The 18,161-nt window shown below is 35.9% G+C and overlaps 1 protein-coding gene across 1 annotated transcript in view; it reads right to left on the reverse strand.

The window, feature by feature from the left end:
* The window catches only part of OXA1L (OXA1L mitochondrial inner membrane protein), an 88,483-nt gene that overhangs the window by 64,811 nt on the left and 5,511 nt on the right, over window positions 1–18,161 (reverse strand). The window contains exons 2-3 of the mRNA XM_090382107.1: window positions 14,668–14,832; window positions 11,651–11,855 (exon numbers count right to left, since the gene is read on the reverse strand). Of these exons, the coding sequence (XP_090238233.1) occupies window positions 11,651–11,855; window positions 14,668–14,832 (370 nt within the window). The remainder of the gene's footprint in view (window positions 1–11,650; window positions 11,856–14,667; window positions 14,833–18,161) is intronic.

Genomic DNA, 18,161 nt, shown 5'->3' on the forward strand with positions numbered 1-18,161 from the left:
GTTACCTACATGGGTGGTAGAGGCCAACAGTTTGGGGAAATTCAAAGGTCAGCTGGATAATTACCCACAGAAGAAGGGAAATGCATAGGTTGTCTATTTCCTTTTTTCTTATTAATTATTAATATATTTTTTATTTTCTTATTATTATTTTATTTTTTGTTATTTCATTTTATTTATTTTTGTTATTTTATTATTTTTTTTGTTATTTCATTTTATTTATTTTTGTTATTTAATTTTTTATATTATTTTATTATTATTAGGTGCCTCTGTAGCCAGGTGGGCAGGAGCAGCAGTGCACAGCACATGCTTCTTGATTAGACCAGGGTTAGAGCCCTTGACCACCAAATACAGAGGAATGGGGAAGGTGAGGGAATGACCACCACATATCCCTAGCCTGGATAAAGGGTGAGGGTTGGCATCAGGAAGGGCATCCAGCCATAAAATTTTCATGCCAAAACAATAAAAAAAAAAAAAAACGCTAACCTCATATATATAATGGGAAAAGGGCGAGGACAAAAAAAAAAAATATATATATATATATATATATATATATATACAAAAATTTATTATTATTATTATTTATTTTTTTGTTTTTGGCAGGTGCAGGCATAAGCCATAAGCTTCCTTGCACCAGTATTAGTATTAGCAATGTAGCCATTGCTAATACTAATACTATTGCGATAATGTGATTTTAATCATTTAAAACCACATTACTATAACATTAGTGCTGGAAAAGATTTCAGTTGATATGAGAAAACGTGTCAATGGTGTCTTACTTTAATTCTCATGCCATCAATAATATTGGTTGGGGGTACATTCTTTGACTGTAACAGTTCAGTTTTGCTAAAAAAATTCACAGAACAGGAGGCAGTTTGGGCATTGTTTTCAAAGTGGCAAAAATCAAATATTTGCTACTAAACTTATGGAATCATTGGTTGCCAATCATGAAAAAGAGTTCACTACAGATGGCAGTATTGTGTTAAACTTCAAATCAACCAACATGTGAAAACAACACTGCATAGTGACATTGTATACAAATCAAAATATTTCATAACGTCATGATGATTTTGAAACATTGCATCATCATGACATTATTTGTGAAATTCATCAAGATATCGGAGAAAACAGCAGTTTCAGGATGTTTGCTGATGAAACGGCAGACAACAGCTATGTGGGAAATAGATGAAACAGCAGACATTAGATATGTGGGAAATTAGACAGAGAGCCCTCTTGTCTACACTTGCTTGCTTGTAATTTGCATTTTTGAGAACAAAAATGTGAATTATTTCACAATTGCAAGATATGTGAATGATTCTATGCAATTAACATTAACAGTGGCAAGTGATGCAAGAAAGCAAAAAAAAAAAAAAAAAAAAATCACACCTCCCATTTCATCTATTCATTAGCTCCAATAGTTTGTTTAGTTCTTCCTTGAATTTACTTAAAAACTATTAACTTCCACAACAACATATGGAAGTTTGTTCCAACAATCAACCACCTGCTGACTAAAGGGAAACTTCTGCAACCATCCTTCCTCAATTTGAATTTGTGCCCCTCGTGTGTGGTCTGAGCAAGAGGAAGAATCATATCAGCATTGAGCTTGCTCAATCCATTCAAAGCCTTAAACACCTCAATCAGATCACCTCGCAGTTGCCTAGTCTCCAGATGCTGCAATTTTCAGAACTGAAGGATGCCTTGGTAAGAACACCCTTTGTTCCCCTCACCAATCTCATTGCCCTTTCCTGTACTCATTCCAGCAGCTCCACGTTCTTCCTAAAATGAGGCCTCCAGACCTGTATGCGGCACTCAATATGTGGCCTGACCATTGCCTTATGCAATGAGATAATCACCTATTAATTCCTGCTAGCAAAATTCCTGAATATCATTGACAAAAGTACACGAGCTGTCCTGGCAGCCTGTCTGCAATGCTTATTGAACTTCATATCTGACTGCACAATTACCACCAGATCTTTTTCATTTTCTATTAATTTGAGTGTAGTACCACACAGTTGACACATTACTCTGGGGTTACTGCTAACCATATGTAGTACTTTACATTTATCAATGTTAAACTTCAGTTTCTGCCTCTCAGCCCCATCTGCCCAACTTTTCTAGATCATATTGCAGCAATGTACTGTCATTACTGTCATTAAAACCCTGCCAAACTTTGTATCATCTGCAAAATTGGACATTAAGCCTGATTATGCCTTCATGACTATCATTGGTAAATAAAGAAAACAACAATGGGCCCAACACCGAACCATGGGGAACTACACTAATAAAATTAGTCTATGAAGAGCAATGTCCATTGATTACTACTCTGTCTTTCTACTACTCAACCATTTATCCACAGAAGTAACTTGGCCTTAATGCCACACTTCTTCAATTTATACAGCAGGCTTTTTTTATGTGCAACCATATCCAAAGCTTTCCTGAAATCAAAGTATATGATATCAAAATTATTTTTTGCATCCAGTTCCTTTGTGACCACATCGTATTAACTGATCAAATTGGATCACACAAGTTTTCCCCTTAACAAACCCATGCTGTGTTTGAAGTATAATTGCAGTTAATTATATGATCCTGCATTACTTGTCTTTACCAGTGACTCCATTATATTCCTTGGACCGTAAGTTAAACAAACAGATACTTAAATAGAAAGGGTGCAAGAATATTTGCTGATGCTATTGAGGCAGTGTTAGGTGGGTCGGAAAACTGATAGCTTGAGGGGTATACAAGGACTAATAGTTTAACAGTAGCCGTAGGCAGAGGTGAAGGTGATTCTTGCACAACTTCTATTAGAATAAGTAGCAACCTGGAGCGAGGGGTGTTGGGGGTTTCAGGGACGGATGGCAGTCATCCTGAAATAGGTGGGTATATGGGATGTGTTAGGGCGACTAGGAATAGGAGCAAGTATGCTTGCATGTATACCAATGCTAGAAGTATAGTAAATAAATTTGATGAATGTGAAGTGTTGATCAAGACATCAAAGGCAGATATTGTTAGGATAGCAGAGACGTGGTGTCACACAGATATAAGGAATGCCGAACTGGAATTTGGGGAGTATAATGTGTACAGAAAGGATAGACAGGATAGAAAGGGAGGAGGTGTTATGCTGTTAATTAAGAAAAACATAAAATCAAAAAAAGTGCACCCAGTTGATATAGATGAACAGTGCACTGTTGAGTCAGTTTGGTGTGACATAAGCACTGTGAAGGCAAAAATAAGAGTAGGAGTGTGTTATAGGCCTAATGACTCGAATGAGTACAATGAACAATTATACAGAGAAATGGAGTGAGCCAGTAAATCAGAATTTCTTATAATGGGGGATTTTAACTTCCCAGATATTGACTGGAACTTGTGGGTTGGGCACTCACACACTAGTCAGACTTTTGTGGATTTATTGGATGATTGTTTTCTGCAGCAGCATGTTCGAGAGGCAACCAGAGAGAGTAATACTCTTGATCTGGTTATGAACAGTGATCATTCGTGTATTAAGAATTTGCAGATAAAGGAACCACTAGGTTGCAGTTATCACAGTGTACTGATGTGGGATTTACTTAAAGATATAATTACCATAAGGGGTAAAGGAAAGGGTTTTTGCTTCTGTGAAGGTGGTTACATTGGTCTCAGAAAGTTTTTAAATTCTGTACAGTGGGATAAACTTAACATGTTACCAACAGTAAATTCTAAGTGGGAAGCATTCAAGGAATTAATCGTGGAAGCTACTAGGCTTTTCATACCTATTAAGAAATATTGTTCAAAGTTTAGGCCTAAATGGTTATCAAATAAACTAATAGACTCGTAACAGAGCAGAAAAATGCTTGTTTGTTTGTTTGTTTGGTTGGTTTTTAGGAGCATTAGCAACTAAGGCCATATTGCTCCGGGAATATGCGGTGGTCATTCCCTTGACCTTTCCGCATCCTCCGTATTTGGTGGTGACGGGCTCGAACCCCGGTCTAATCAAGAAGCGTGTGCTACGCACTGCTGCTCCTTCCCACCTGGCTACGGAGACGCCTAAGAAAAATGCATGGAATGCATATAAATTATCAAGCGACTAAGAAGCTTATGGCAGATATAAGATAGCCTGTAATCAGGTCACAAAGGAGGTTAGGCAGGCGAAGGCAGATTACGAGAAATCCTTGGCAAAAGATGCTAAGAAAAACAACAAGGATTTCTTTACTTATATAAACTCTAAAAGGAAGGGGATGAATCTGATTGGTCCACTTGACATCGATGGTTCGACTGTTGATGATCCTGCTCAGATAGCAAACAAATTGAATGAGTATTTTGCATCTACATTCACACATAAGGAATTATTAAGGTTTGAAAATGGCAGAAGGTTATCAAACTGTAGCAGGGTGCTTAATGATTTTGTAATAACTGAGAGCAAAGTGGAGGAGAAATTGTTGAAGTTAAACATAAGAAAAGCACCTGGGGTGGATGGGATCTATCCAGTTATATTAAAGGAGGCGGCAAAGCAACTAAGCAAACCCTTAGCCATAATTATGAGAGTTTCCTTGGACTCAGGGGAGGCTCCCACGGACTGGAGATGTGCAAATGTATCCCCAATTCACAAAGGGGGATCGAAGGGTGACACGAGTAATTACAGACCAGTTAGTTTAACTTCTGTTCCGGGTAAAATAATGGAGTCACTGGTTAAAGATGCACTGCAGGATCATCTAGACAAGACTGCAGCAATAATTAAGAGACAGCATGGGTTTGTTAAGGTAAAGTCTTGTCTGACAAATTTGATAGGATATTATGATGTGGTTACAAAGAAACTGGATGCAAAAAATAATTTTGATATCATATATTTGGATTTCAGGAAAGCTTTTGACACTGTTGCGCATGAAAGACTATTGTACAAATTGGAGCAGAATGGTATTCAGGGTAAGCTGCTACAATGGATAAAAGGATGGTTAAGTGAGAGAAGACAGAGGGTGGTAATCAATGGGTGCTGCTCTTCGTGGACTAATGTTATTAGTGGAATCCCACAGGGTTCGGTGTTGGGTCCACTGTTGTTTTGTATATTTATCAATGATATTGATGAAGGTATATCAGACTTAATGTTGAAGTTTGCAGATGATACAAAGGTCGGCAGGGTTATTAATGACAGTAATGCAGTGTGCTACTGCAACAGGATCTAGATAATTTGGGTAGATGGGCTAAGAAGTGGCAACTGAAGTTTAACCTTGACAAATGCAAAGTATTGCATATGGGTAGAAGTAACCCCAGAGAAATGTACCAACTGTGTGGCACTACACTTAAGGTGGTAGAAAATGAAAAAGACCTGGGAGTAATCGTGCAAGCAGATATGAAGTTTTCTGAGCAATGCAGACAGGTTGCCAGGGCAGGTCATGGGGTTTTGTCAACGATATATAGGAATTTTGCTAGCAGGGGAAAGGAGGTGATTATCCCTCTGTATAAGGCAATGGTCAGGCCACGCCTTGAGTACTGCGTACAGGTCTGGAGGCCTCATTTTTAGGAAGGATGTAGATTTACTTGAGCATGTACAGAGAAGGGCAACAAGATTGGTGAGGGGAATGAAGGGATCCTCTTACCAAGAGAGGCTTAAGTTCTGCAAATTGCAGTGGCTGGAGACTAGGCACCTGTGCGGTGATCTGATTGAGGTGTATAATGCCTTGAATGGGTTGAGCACGCTGAATTCTGATGGGATCCTTCCACTTGTTCAGATTACGAACCTAAGGGGAGCATAACTTCAAATTAAGAAAAGACAGATGTAGAATAGATGTGCGGAAATTTGCCTTTAGCCAGCAGGTGGTTAATTGCTGGAACAAACTTTCATCTGTTGTTGTGGAAATTGATAGGTTGAATAAATTTAAGGAGGAGCTGGACAGGCATTTGGAGGGAATGATGTGATTTTTTTTTTTTTTTTTTTTTTGGCTGATGCTGCATAAGCTCATACACATGCTTTCTTGCATCACATGGCACTACTACTACTACTACTACTATTACTCATCTCACCCTTTGTGAATTGGAGATACATTCCAGTTCACACATCTCTAGTTCATAGGAATCCCCTTTGAATTCATGGATGCTCTCATAATTATGGCTCCACCCCAGGTGCCTTTCTTATGTTTAACTTCAACAATTTCTCTTACACTTTCCTCTCAGTTATTGCAAAATCATTAAGTTCCCCATTAGAGGTTGATAAACTTCTGGAATCCCCTTCGCTAAGGAATTTCTCATATGTGAATGTAAATGCAAAATACTCATTCAATTTGTCTGCAACCTGAGCAGGATCATCAAAGGTCACACCATCAATATCAAGTGGACTAATCTAATTCACACCCCTTTTTCTAGAGTTTACATAAATAAAGAAGTCTCTGCTGTTTTCTTTTTTTGCATCCTTTGCCAAAGATTTCTTGTACTCTACCTTCGCTTGCCTAACCTTTATGCTTGATTACAAATTAGTTCATATCTACCATAGGCTTCTGTCGCCCAGTAATTTACATGCATCCCATGAACTTTCCTTCTCTGCCACAAGTTTCATCAGCTCATCTGACTTCCATTAAGGCCTATACTGTGAAGAGTATTTCTTATTTGGTATCATTCTACATTTATAATTTAGAATTTGTCTAATGGTAACACAATTAGTTGGTCACTGTCTAGAATTTAAAAACTATCTGAGACCACTGTAGTCATCTTTACAAAAGCAAAAACCCCTCCCTTTAACCTCGATGGTAGTTATATCTTTAAGTAAATCCCAAATCAATACACTGTGAACACTGCCACCTAGTGGTTCTTTTATCTGCATACCTAATGCAGGAATAATCACTGCTGATAATCAGATCAAGAGTATTACTTCATCTTGTTGCCTCTCTAACATGTTGTAGAAAACAGTCATCCAATAAATCGGCAAAAGTCTTGCTAGTCTGTGAGTGACCACCCCACAAGTTTCAGTCAATATGTGGAAAGTTAAAATCCCCCATTCTGATTTAATGGCCCACTACCTTTGTACAGCTGTTTGTTGTACTCATCAGAGTTATTAGGCCTATAACACTCTCCTGCTGTCATTTTTGCTTTCCCAGTGCTTATGTCACCCCAAACTGACTCAACATTGCACTGGCCACCCATGTCAACTGGATGCAATGCCTTAAATTTTATGTGCTTTTTAACTAAGAGCATAACCCCCCTCCCCTCTCATCCTCCTCCTATCCTGTTTCTTCTTTCTATACACAATGAACTCCCCATATTCAAATTCTGCATCCCTTATATCTAAGTGACACCACGTCACTGAAATCCCAACAATGACTACATTTGATGCCTTGACCAGCACTTCAAATTCAAATTTATTTACTATACTCCTAACATTGGTGTACATGCAAGTATACATGCACCTGTTCTTACTCTTAGTTACCCTAACACAGCCCATGTATTTACTTGTTTCATGACTCCCAGCAATTCTTGAAATACCCAGCACCTTGTTTTCAAGATTCTGCTGCTCATTCAAACAGAAGCAGTGCAAGAATCACTTTCAACTCTACCTGCGGCTATTGTTAACCTGTTAGTCTGTATATTCCCCAAAGCTATCAATTTTCTGACCTACGTAACACTGCCTCGACAGCATAAGCAAATATTCTTGCACACTTTCTATTTAAGGGTATCCCATCCCTGTAGAAGCAGTCTCTACTGTTAACAAGCATAGACAACACTGGAAAATTTTCATACCCATGAGCCTTGTGCAATCTCTCCAGGGCCAAATTGATTGATTGACAAGACTCTCTCATCACATACTATACTCCTTCCTATCGTGTCTGGGCAGAATTGCAGACAATTTCAGTTTTTAACCCTAACTCATGACTTTTCTCAACATTGCCCTGTACTTGTTAAGTAAATCTGCAATCTACTCTTAATGTCATTAGTGTGAACATGTACAACAATATCACCTTTTGTGCCCTTAAAAGATATCTGCACTGCAAATTCGTCAACTTTTGTCCCAGGCAGACATACCCTGGTCCTATTCTATCTATCCTTTTTTGCACAATATATTTCCCATTTTCCTGACAGTAGAGACCAACAACAACTAGCTCCTGTGAGACCAGAGCATTCTGCCTTAGGGGTTGCCATTGTGCTTCTTGATCAAATCAAGTGAAGGCTCTTTCATTGATGTGAGCAGCTAAGAGCTTGATGCCCCTCCCAGTTTAATTCCTTTGAGAGTATCTACTCTGTTCTTCAAGTTGTTATAAAGACCCATACCAATGCTGAGTTGGCATCTAATATCCTCACCCTCCTTACCTCGAGTACACTAAAGACATCCTCCTTGACAACATTGTGAACCCTTCCTGATAGCTCTGCAAACATCAAAGAAGCTGTGATTCGGAGGAAAACCCCTCCCCTCAGTTCTCCCCAGAAGTGCCCCCACTAGCTTGATCCCTTTGCTTTTCTGCTCTGGTCTGAGGCATGATTTTCATTCAAATTCAATATAATTAAAAATACTACACTAAACAAATATATCTAATGCAGTAATAACACTATGCACTGGTTATGCCATGAAGTTTACATTATTAATTACATATAATTAAAATTCAAATGTTCTTATCAATGCACCAATTATACAGCAATAATATTATCATGCTAGCAAGTTTGCGTTATGTGTATTAGGCTATACCATTACTCCTGAAATAAGTTAATTATAATACATAAAATTATGCAACTAATGCCAACCTAAGTGATTCAAAAGTTAGAGCTACCTATTTACCACAATTAAAAAAATTTGAATTCCTCTACCACTCACTCTATAACTATAACAATGGCGGCAAATTCAAATGATACAAAGGTTCTACATACATTAAGTAGTAACCTACAAAATCTCTAGCTAAAATAAAAATTAAATAATGAGCACAACTAGGATCATAAAGCTACTTATAGAGTATGATTTAATATGACTATGAGGTCAATAAAATGGCAAAATTCTTAAAAAACTTATCGTTACTCGGAGCTGAAAATTCTTTGACTAGCACATGGATACAATTATTATGGTCAGACCAAAAATCAACCCATGGCAAAAGAGAGGGCATTTGTATTAGTAGTGCTGCTCCATATATGATAAAAGCAGCATCTCCATTACAGGTTTTCTATCCAAACCTAATCCACATTCCTTGCTTAGCCCATGGCTTACCCAGGCTTGCAGAAACAATTCAAGAAAATTTTGGTGAAGTTAAAATTATTTCTTGTGTAAAAAAAGATCATTTTAAAAGCCCCTACATGCATAGCTATTTACAAAGATATGTAACCTCGCCTTCCTCTTCCACTAAACCCCATTTTGACAAGGTGGGAAACATGGTATGTGCAACATTTTTTTTGTGTCAAAAACTTTTATTCTATAAAAAGAAAGTTGTCAATGCTTTGTATACTGTGGATGCTGCAACTATTGCCATTGCTAATACAATTAAAGCAATTCTTTTCAATTCTTTGGTTAGAAAACATTTGCTGCTCATTAAAACTCATTTTGCTAATTTTCCCAATTCTATTACTGAACTTGAAGCATGAGGACTTTCTCCGAACAGTGCAACTGAAGAGGTAGAAAATGTTCAGTTAGAATTTTAACCATCCCTGGAGACATAGGAGAGAAAATAACAAATAAATTTGATAATGTTTTAAATAAGAACTGGAACTCTGGATCCATAGCCTGATTTCTGAACTGAGGGCTTTGTTTTCTCAGTTTTGGATTTATTCATTTTTGGCAGAGATGGATGTTCTGTGTTCATTTCTTCCTACAAAAGGTACTAAAGACTGAACCTTCAAGAACCTCCTTCACTTCAATATTCATTTTTAACTTGTGTTGCAAGGGGCATTTTGATTTTTTGCCACTTCTTTACCACTTAGTTTTGGTGGTATTAGAAGGTACTGATACAGCAGTGGAAACTGAAAATTTCTGTGCAGGATTTTTAGAAGCTCAAAAAATAGCATATAATGAGAGTAAATGACTCTTTAGATGAGTCATTTTCCTTTGTGTTTTGACAAAATACTTCCATGCAACCTTCTCAGTGTACTAATATTCAGCTTCAGCAGCAACATATATATTCCTATCACAAAATCCATAAAACCCAAAACACCATACCTGCACACATTGGGATTCAAAATGTAAAAGGAATACAGGTAACCCTTGTATAACACGGTAGTTTGGTTCCTACAAAATCTCGTGTAGGCACTCCTCTACTTACGTATAAACGACTTATGTACAACTCATAGATACATACAAAGCACTAAGCTGTTGCTATGTTCGGTTATAAGAATCAATTTTGAACACCTTTGTGATATTTTTCTAAAGCAGATTTCTGGAGGTCACTACCATAAAGCAATAAAAACAATTAGCAGTTTCCAGTTTATTGGGCTTTTCTGTTAGTGCAATGTAATTATAAACAGATAGTAAACTCAATCTTATTGCATTTGTGATGATACCGATAGCTGGAATTCTGTGGAATTTTATGTTATTATGGTGAAATGTGCTTCCCTTCACTGAAATCTTCAATCATATAAAAAACATAAATAAATTTTCAGAATCTTCTCTTCATTCCTTTTTGAGCTTCGTTAAGTTGTTACTCTGTATCTCACTTGCACGTATTGTGGTAGTTGCAATTTGTGCGGTCTGTGTTCTTTGTTATTGATTGCTTATTTTCTTACTGTTTTAAATTTTATGACCCAAAAAAAAAAAAAAAAAAAAAAATCAGTGAACAGAAATATCAATTAGTTACACTGTTAATTAAGCTATGTATATAAGCTTAAATTTATTTTTATTTTGCTAACCTGTGGGAAATATTCTTCTGATTTTCAAGCATCATTTAATTTTGTTAATTGGAGGAAGTAAAGTGTAAATTTGTGCTCTATATCTTTACTTTTATAGCCTGTGGATAATATTTTTCTTATTTTTGCTTATTAGAATAGTCGTTTAATACAATTAAAATTCAGTTTGTAAATGTGATCACAATGACTAGCGCAAGTGCCAATGTGTTCTACTCTTTGTTATGAATTAGTAATTTAACTCATATTACTGTTATGAATTAATAATTAACAATTATTTATATAGTGCATTTAGCATTTTAATACCAAGTAATCATACCATACTTGAGAATCAGGAGAAATTCAGAAATAAGCCATCAAAATTAGCTTATTTGTCTCCAATCAACATTTGAAGGAGGAGAGAGATTCTGAACAAAAACTGAGTATAAAAAAAGTGTGAAGAGTCATTTTTCTCTTGAGTCATATTTTTCTCTTTTTCTTTGTTACATGGTAAGTAGAATTGAAATTTGTGTAGACAAATCTCAATTATACCTACCGTGGAATACTATTCTTCCAGCAGAGGAAGCAATCAAGGTTGATCCATGATTTCTTTCTCAAAAGCATTCAAATATTATTAAGAAGAAAGTTGATACCATAAAAAACATGGTCATAAACAGTAGATGATGCTAGTAAAAATATTTTTTTTTCTGTGAGACAACATTATAAGGACTACCAGTATTATCTTATTAGTTAAACACTTAAGCCAACTGACTTCATATCTATTTTCAGGGCTTATCACTAATTTCAATTATTTTTTAAATTTAGTGACTAATCAACTAACATTAATATTACAACATTAAGCAATCAAAAATACAAACATGTACAACAGAAATATGTCACTTACCAATAGCAATAGATAGCCACCATGGCAAATCAAGTGAAACATGAAGAAAGTTAAGACCTTGCTGAACAATTCCTATTGGAGACCAACCCCCAAGACCCACACTAGATAACAAAGGTTCTGTAGTATCTAATAACGAAGGTATTTCCTCTAGAGAAACTGGTTCTGGAACAGGTGGAGGTTCAGGAATATATTCTACAGATGTTCCCTATTTAGGTGCAAAAATACTTCATATGTGTAAAAAATAGTTTCATATATATAAAAAATAATATCACATATAAAGTATCTTAAATAGATTATGTCATAGAACTTATTTTCTGAATAGAGGGAGGTCCTTAGCATGCATCAGTTTCGTTTGCAAAGGCTATTCAAAAAAGTAATGACAACATTGTTGTTACAAAAAAAAAAAAAAAATCGTGTGTCGAACATGCATAGTGGAAGTTAAGTGAAACTTCTTTAGAATCTTTTGAAATGTTTATTATTTCAATACTACAGTGGTTTAATATTTTACAAGTTTCTCAGATTTTACAGATCTCTCCTTTGTACTCAATGGAGGTGGTTTCAGTGGTTGCACTGCATGTATCATGCTCTATATGCCTTACAAAGCTCACTATTAGTGAGCTTTGTTGAATTATAAATTTTTTTCTGTTGAAATTTTTTATGAAATATGGTAGGGAATGACGAAATAAATAGTTTGGTTTTCAAATTTTTAAAATCTGACTGCTAGAAGCTGAGATATAGTGATTTAAAATGTAAATGTGTAAAGCAAGTTACAACATGGCCGAGCTGTAGAGGTACTGATTGCATCATGCATCCCTGCTACTTATGGTGCCGCATCGCTCATGCCTGGTACAGAGTGGTATAATGGTGGGGGCGATGAATCATTTCTTGTCACATTTTCATATCAATTTTTGTCACGTCTTGACTGTGAAGCGTGCAGTTCATGACTTTTAAGGTTTTTGTAGGGGTATTTTGGTTTTAACTTGATTGTTTATAAAATTTTCTGGCTACACAGTACCGTATTGGAATAATTTCTGTTTTGAATTAAATTCCAGCTCTAAATTATGCTTAAGGAAAGTAAAAAAGCACCACTCAAAAGAAACTTTATTTCTCTAGAATCAAAGATACATATTTTGGAATGTCTTAAAAAAGGGGAAAGGCATCATATGTTGCAAAAAGTTTAAATGAAGCAACAATCAAGACCATAAAGAAAAATTAACAGAAAATTAGAACTGCTGTTGCTGCAAGATATGAAAGCTTATCCCTGAGCAGTAACAATTGAGAAAATGGAAAAAGCACTCAGTATTTGAACTGACAGATTTGGATATTACTATTTTTAATTAAAATTAAGTTTCCAATACTTCTGTTAGCTTCTGGAAAGAAACCCTCCCCTTTTTTTTGTACTGATTCTTAGTCACGAATAACACAATTTTGCAATATACAAGATTTTATAGGAAACTAACTATGGTGTTATACGAGGGTTACCTGTACATTTGATTATTTCATCCTTAAAAATGATATGATAAAAACAGTAAGGTTACTACTAAAAGTCAGTCTGATTGTGTTTATGGTATGACACTGATTCAATTCCACTTCTGACATGTACACATCCCTTGAGTCTATCTCCCAGTGCATGCTAAATGTATTATTTGGTGATTAAGTATTTTTGGATTTCATCCTTAAAAATATCTGAACAGAACTGTAGACACTTTCAAATTTAACCATAACTTGTGACTTTTTTTTCAACATTGACCTGTACTTGTTAAGTAAATCTGCAGATCTCTTACTCTTAAGGTCATTAGTGCCAGCATGTACAACAATATCACCTTTTGTGCCCTTAAAAGATGATATCTGCTCTACAATGTCATCAACTTTTTCCCCTGGCAGACATATCCTGGTCCTGTTCCACCTATACTTTTTGCATAATATATTCCCGTCTCTCTGACAATAGAGTCACTGACAATAACTAGTTCCTGTGGGACCAGGGCATTCTGCCTTGGAGATTGCTGCTTTGTTGCCTGATGCACAGGAGTGAGCTCTGGCATTGAGTTGGGCAGCTGAGAGCTTGATGGGCCCTCTCATAATTTATTCGTATATGGCATCTACCATACACCTCTAACTCTCATAGATGCCCATTAGAATGCTGAGTTGATGCCTAATTTCTTCACACTCTGCACTTAGCACACACACACACAAAGGCATCCTCCTTGCCAAGATTATATCCTGTTCCAGGTAGTCCACAAACATTTCACGCATTTCTTTTAGACTGTGATGTGTTCGAGAATCGCCCCCTTCAGTACTTCCCCAAGTCACAGCACTCCTGCTACTTTGTGCCCGTTGCTTTGCTGCTCTAGTCTGAGTCATGATTCTGTTTAAGTACAATTTAATTAACAATGAATTTTAATAAGATTAATAAATTTTACTGATTAATTGATAATACTATACTAAGCTAACAGATTTCTAAGACAATGCTACGTATTACGCTATTTAGTTTGACATTAAATCTTATGCTATCAAGTTTGGGATATACATTATGCTATTCCATATCGATCTAACAAAAATCCAAATGTAAGGTCAGTACTTTAAATCTTATCCTAAATATAAAAAACAAATATAGATGAACAATTTGTCTGAACAACTTGTTCATCTATATTTGCTTTTTCTCATTTCATCTGACAACTTTACTAGTCATATGTAGATTTAGTAGGTAAGTTTAGTGTAAGCAATAACATACATTTTATACCTTAAGAAATATTGACTTAAAGTTGAGGGCTCCCTTAACAGTGTACACATATACAATCATTTTCATCATTCAGGTTGCATCATCTGTACCTTTTATCAGAGATGCTGGCTTAAATAGGATTGCCTAAAATTAACTTACATAGGTTTAGATTTTAGTGCTAATGAAGTAGTGGGGGGGAGATAATTTTATGAAAATAAAAAAATAAATTGTCATGGAAAAAACTAGGAAACAATCATTTTAACCTTTATTCACAAATAAGTACACATAAAACACTTGCCTTTTCTGTATCAGTACTTGTGGATTGTGATCTTAGAGAAATGAAGGAAAATGAAGTTCTGCAACTTGCAGTACCTTGAAGCAACTGTTTCTGCAGTGTATGCCTATGATAATTTATCAAGAATGGTCCTCTGCTAAATGAAGCAGATCTGAAGTGGTAACATGGCTATAATATGAAGTAAAAAAATTAAATAACTATTTCAGTAGATTTTCTTATGTTAATTGTAATTAAATAAAAATGAAAATTATAGAAATTAAACATTTATTCTTGAGTTATATGCACAGCTGCCAACCTTTAGCTTTTGGAAAGCAAAAGAAAGCAGGAAATTATTTAAATCCAGACTTTGGCCTTGAAATTAAGTTTCATTGACAACATACACATTAGAACTGGTGCCACCGTAGCCAGGTGGGCAGGAGCAGCAGCAGTGTGTAGTACACGCTTCTTGATCAGAACGGGGTTTGAGCCCGTGACCACCAAATACGGAGGATGCGGAAAGGTCAGGGAATGACCACCACATATCCCTGGAGCAATATGGCCTTAGTTGGTAATGCTCCTAAAAAAAAAAAAAAAAAACCAAACCAAAACATTAGAACTAATTGTGCTCCTGACATAACAGATACAATGCAAATTCATACATTGTCAGGCAGTCCATACAGTGCCACAAAAAATGCATAGCCCATTAGCTGTTGTGCTGATAGCAATGAAACAGTTATAATGAAGGTGAAACATTTTGAGCTTTGGCCATCCACAGTATAAATGGAAATTTATTTATTTATTTTATATTCAGATACAGACAGTTTTTACCAGTACAGTATGCTTTCAAACATTAGTGCACCAAGAATTTTTCATGTGACAGTATAATGGTTTTGTCACTTGTTTGGAGAGGTCTGAATTAGATTCCCATCTATGACTGGATGAATTTCTAAAGGCTTCTTCAATTGGGGCTGCAGTTACCTGTTTTGAGACAGAGAAAGTATGGTTTTTCCTTATGAGTTATTTTGGATTTTTCATTCCATAACATCCAACTTGATCTGCGAACACATACGTCTATAGACATCATACACAATGGTACAATATGACCTAAGTCACTGATGTACCTAACAACAACAATAACTCAGGATTTTTCTGTCTGTGGCTGTGTTATGAATAGTCTATTACACCAGCTGATTATCACTGTTTTAATGAAGATATTGCTGTAGACTCTGCACTCTCCAGAAATGCTGAGTCAAAGCTTTGTTTAAAACATGGTCCTGCTATTTAGACTTGGTTGTCAAGAACATTTCCAAAGTTTCATCGAAGAGAAGCAACCTGAACTTCCCCCCCCCCCCCCACCTGACTAAATATCCTCTCACACTTGACACTGTAAAGAGGGATTGTTGAAATGACCAACATGATTTGAAATTTCCACTTTTTTCTTTCACAATAGTTTCTGTTAACTTTACACTGAAAAGGGTTAATACTCTATCAACCCTTTTCAGTGTAAAGCATCTACTGCTTCATCTATTTCTTAATCATCAATGATATTAAGAAATACTGGAAACCTGTCTGCAAAAATTTCAAATTTAAATATGAGGCAATATTAAATGTTGAAATTTGTGCAATGCATAGTCACATGCAGAAATAAATAGTTTCATACTGAACAAAACTCTGTTAGTAAAGCTGTCTATGACTAAGTCAGAATCATTGTTCTGATTTAGTTTGCTATGGAAATCAACTTCCAAAATGGAAGTGAAAGATTTAACAACTTTGTGCAAGTTGGTCTAACAAATTTATACATTACATTTTTTTATCATATCAAGGAGTAAAATCCCAGTAAATCAATGTGAAAGACATTTGATTGAAGATTATGTTCAGATTTTCAAATATTGGCATAACATTTAAAAGAACAAGCAAAATTTTTATTCGTCAGAAGAAAGCCTTTCTGCACATATGAGGATAATCTGCCTAGAGTTATCAGTTTGCTTTGACTGTTTTAGATCGTTGCAAGTTTGTGATTCATAAGTTCGTTAACTTGACGTTTTTTTAAAACTTGTTCTGGATCATGAACTGAATTTAGAGATGGGTTGGTGCCACTTACTTGTGACTGCATGCTTATTTTTCAATTTGGTAACTTTTAAAGTGCTCATGTGGCTTTTCTCAGCACTTCTGACCTCTTCTTTAGATTTATCAGGGGTTGCTACTGTCCTATCAATAGTTAAATGTTTTTAACCAAAATTAACCAACATACACCTATGCTTCAACTTTTCTCACTCAATTTGTCTTTCCTTTTTTGCACTTCTTCCTAGATAGCAGCAAATGTCCACTAAATATTCAACCATTCTCAGAGGAAAGCGTGCAGATACATTTTCTCAGGACTCAAATTAATGAAAAACACATTATGGGAATCCTTTTGTCTCGAAACTTTACTAGACATGTTGGACAGACAACTTGTGTGATTGAGACATGCTAATATTAGCAGGTCTTTATCACACAAGCTGTCTGTCCAATGTGGCTCAAATTAATCTGACAATAAGACAACCTTACTACCACCAAGTACTCAGTATTTTATTTTAATATCCTTGCTACTCCATTTCACTAGAAAAATGTCTGTGGACAGTTTTCTAGTGGAATTACACATGCTTTCAGGTTGGTCAGGAGAAATGCTCAACACTATACTCTGTAGCATTACCTCCCAGAGTGCAGTGTTGAGAGAGAGCTGCTTTAAAATTTGACTTTTTTATTTGTTAAGAAAAGTCAACATAATGGAATGTAACTTAGAACAATTTTGATCACTGCCATCTTTAGCAACTGAAAATGGCATATTCTTCAAGATTCCCTTTTTTTTTTATTATGTCAGTATTGGGAAATGCATTTCTGAAAGTACACCTGCATAATCAATAGAGCTCAGAGGTAGATTATGTTCTACTATAAAATTCAAATAAGTAAGTATGAACACTTATCATCATCACTTTGAAATGCTACATGTGTTTTCATATTTCTTTCTCCATGTATTGAACACTGTTCTTATGCTTATTATGATTATAACTGTCTGCAGACACTTTAATTGCAGATACTTTCAAATTCAACCCTACTTCACGGCTTTTTTTCAACAGTGACCTGTACTTGTTAAGTAATTCCGCTGGTCTCCTACTCTTAATATCATTAGTGCCAACGTGTACAATTATATCACCTTTTGTGCTTTTTGACTTTTTTATTTTGCATTCTGCCTTGGGGGCTGCCTCTGTGTTGCAAGATGACCAAGTCCAAGCTCTGGCGTTGATGTGGGCAGCTGAGAGCTTGATGGGGAAATAGAATGTACAGGGAAATAGAATGGGCCAGTAAATGAGAGAGTCTTATAATGGGGGATTTTAATTTCCCAGATATTGACTGGAATTTGTGGGTTGGTCAGTAGTGATTCTTCATGCATTAGGAATCTGCAGATAAAGGAACCACTGGGTGGCAGTGATCACAGTGTGCTGAAGTGGGATTTACTCAAGGAGGTAACTACCATCAGA

The sequence above is a fragment of the Mastigoproctus giganteus genome, chromosome 9, assembly GCF_048544385.1.
Source record: "Mastigoproctus giganteus isolate SK-2022 chromosome 9, ASM4854438v1, whole genome shotgun sequence".
Lineage (NCBI taxonomy): Eukaryota > Metazoa > Arthropoda > Arachnida > Uropygi > Thelyphonidae > Mastigoproctus > Mastigoproctus giganteus.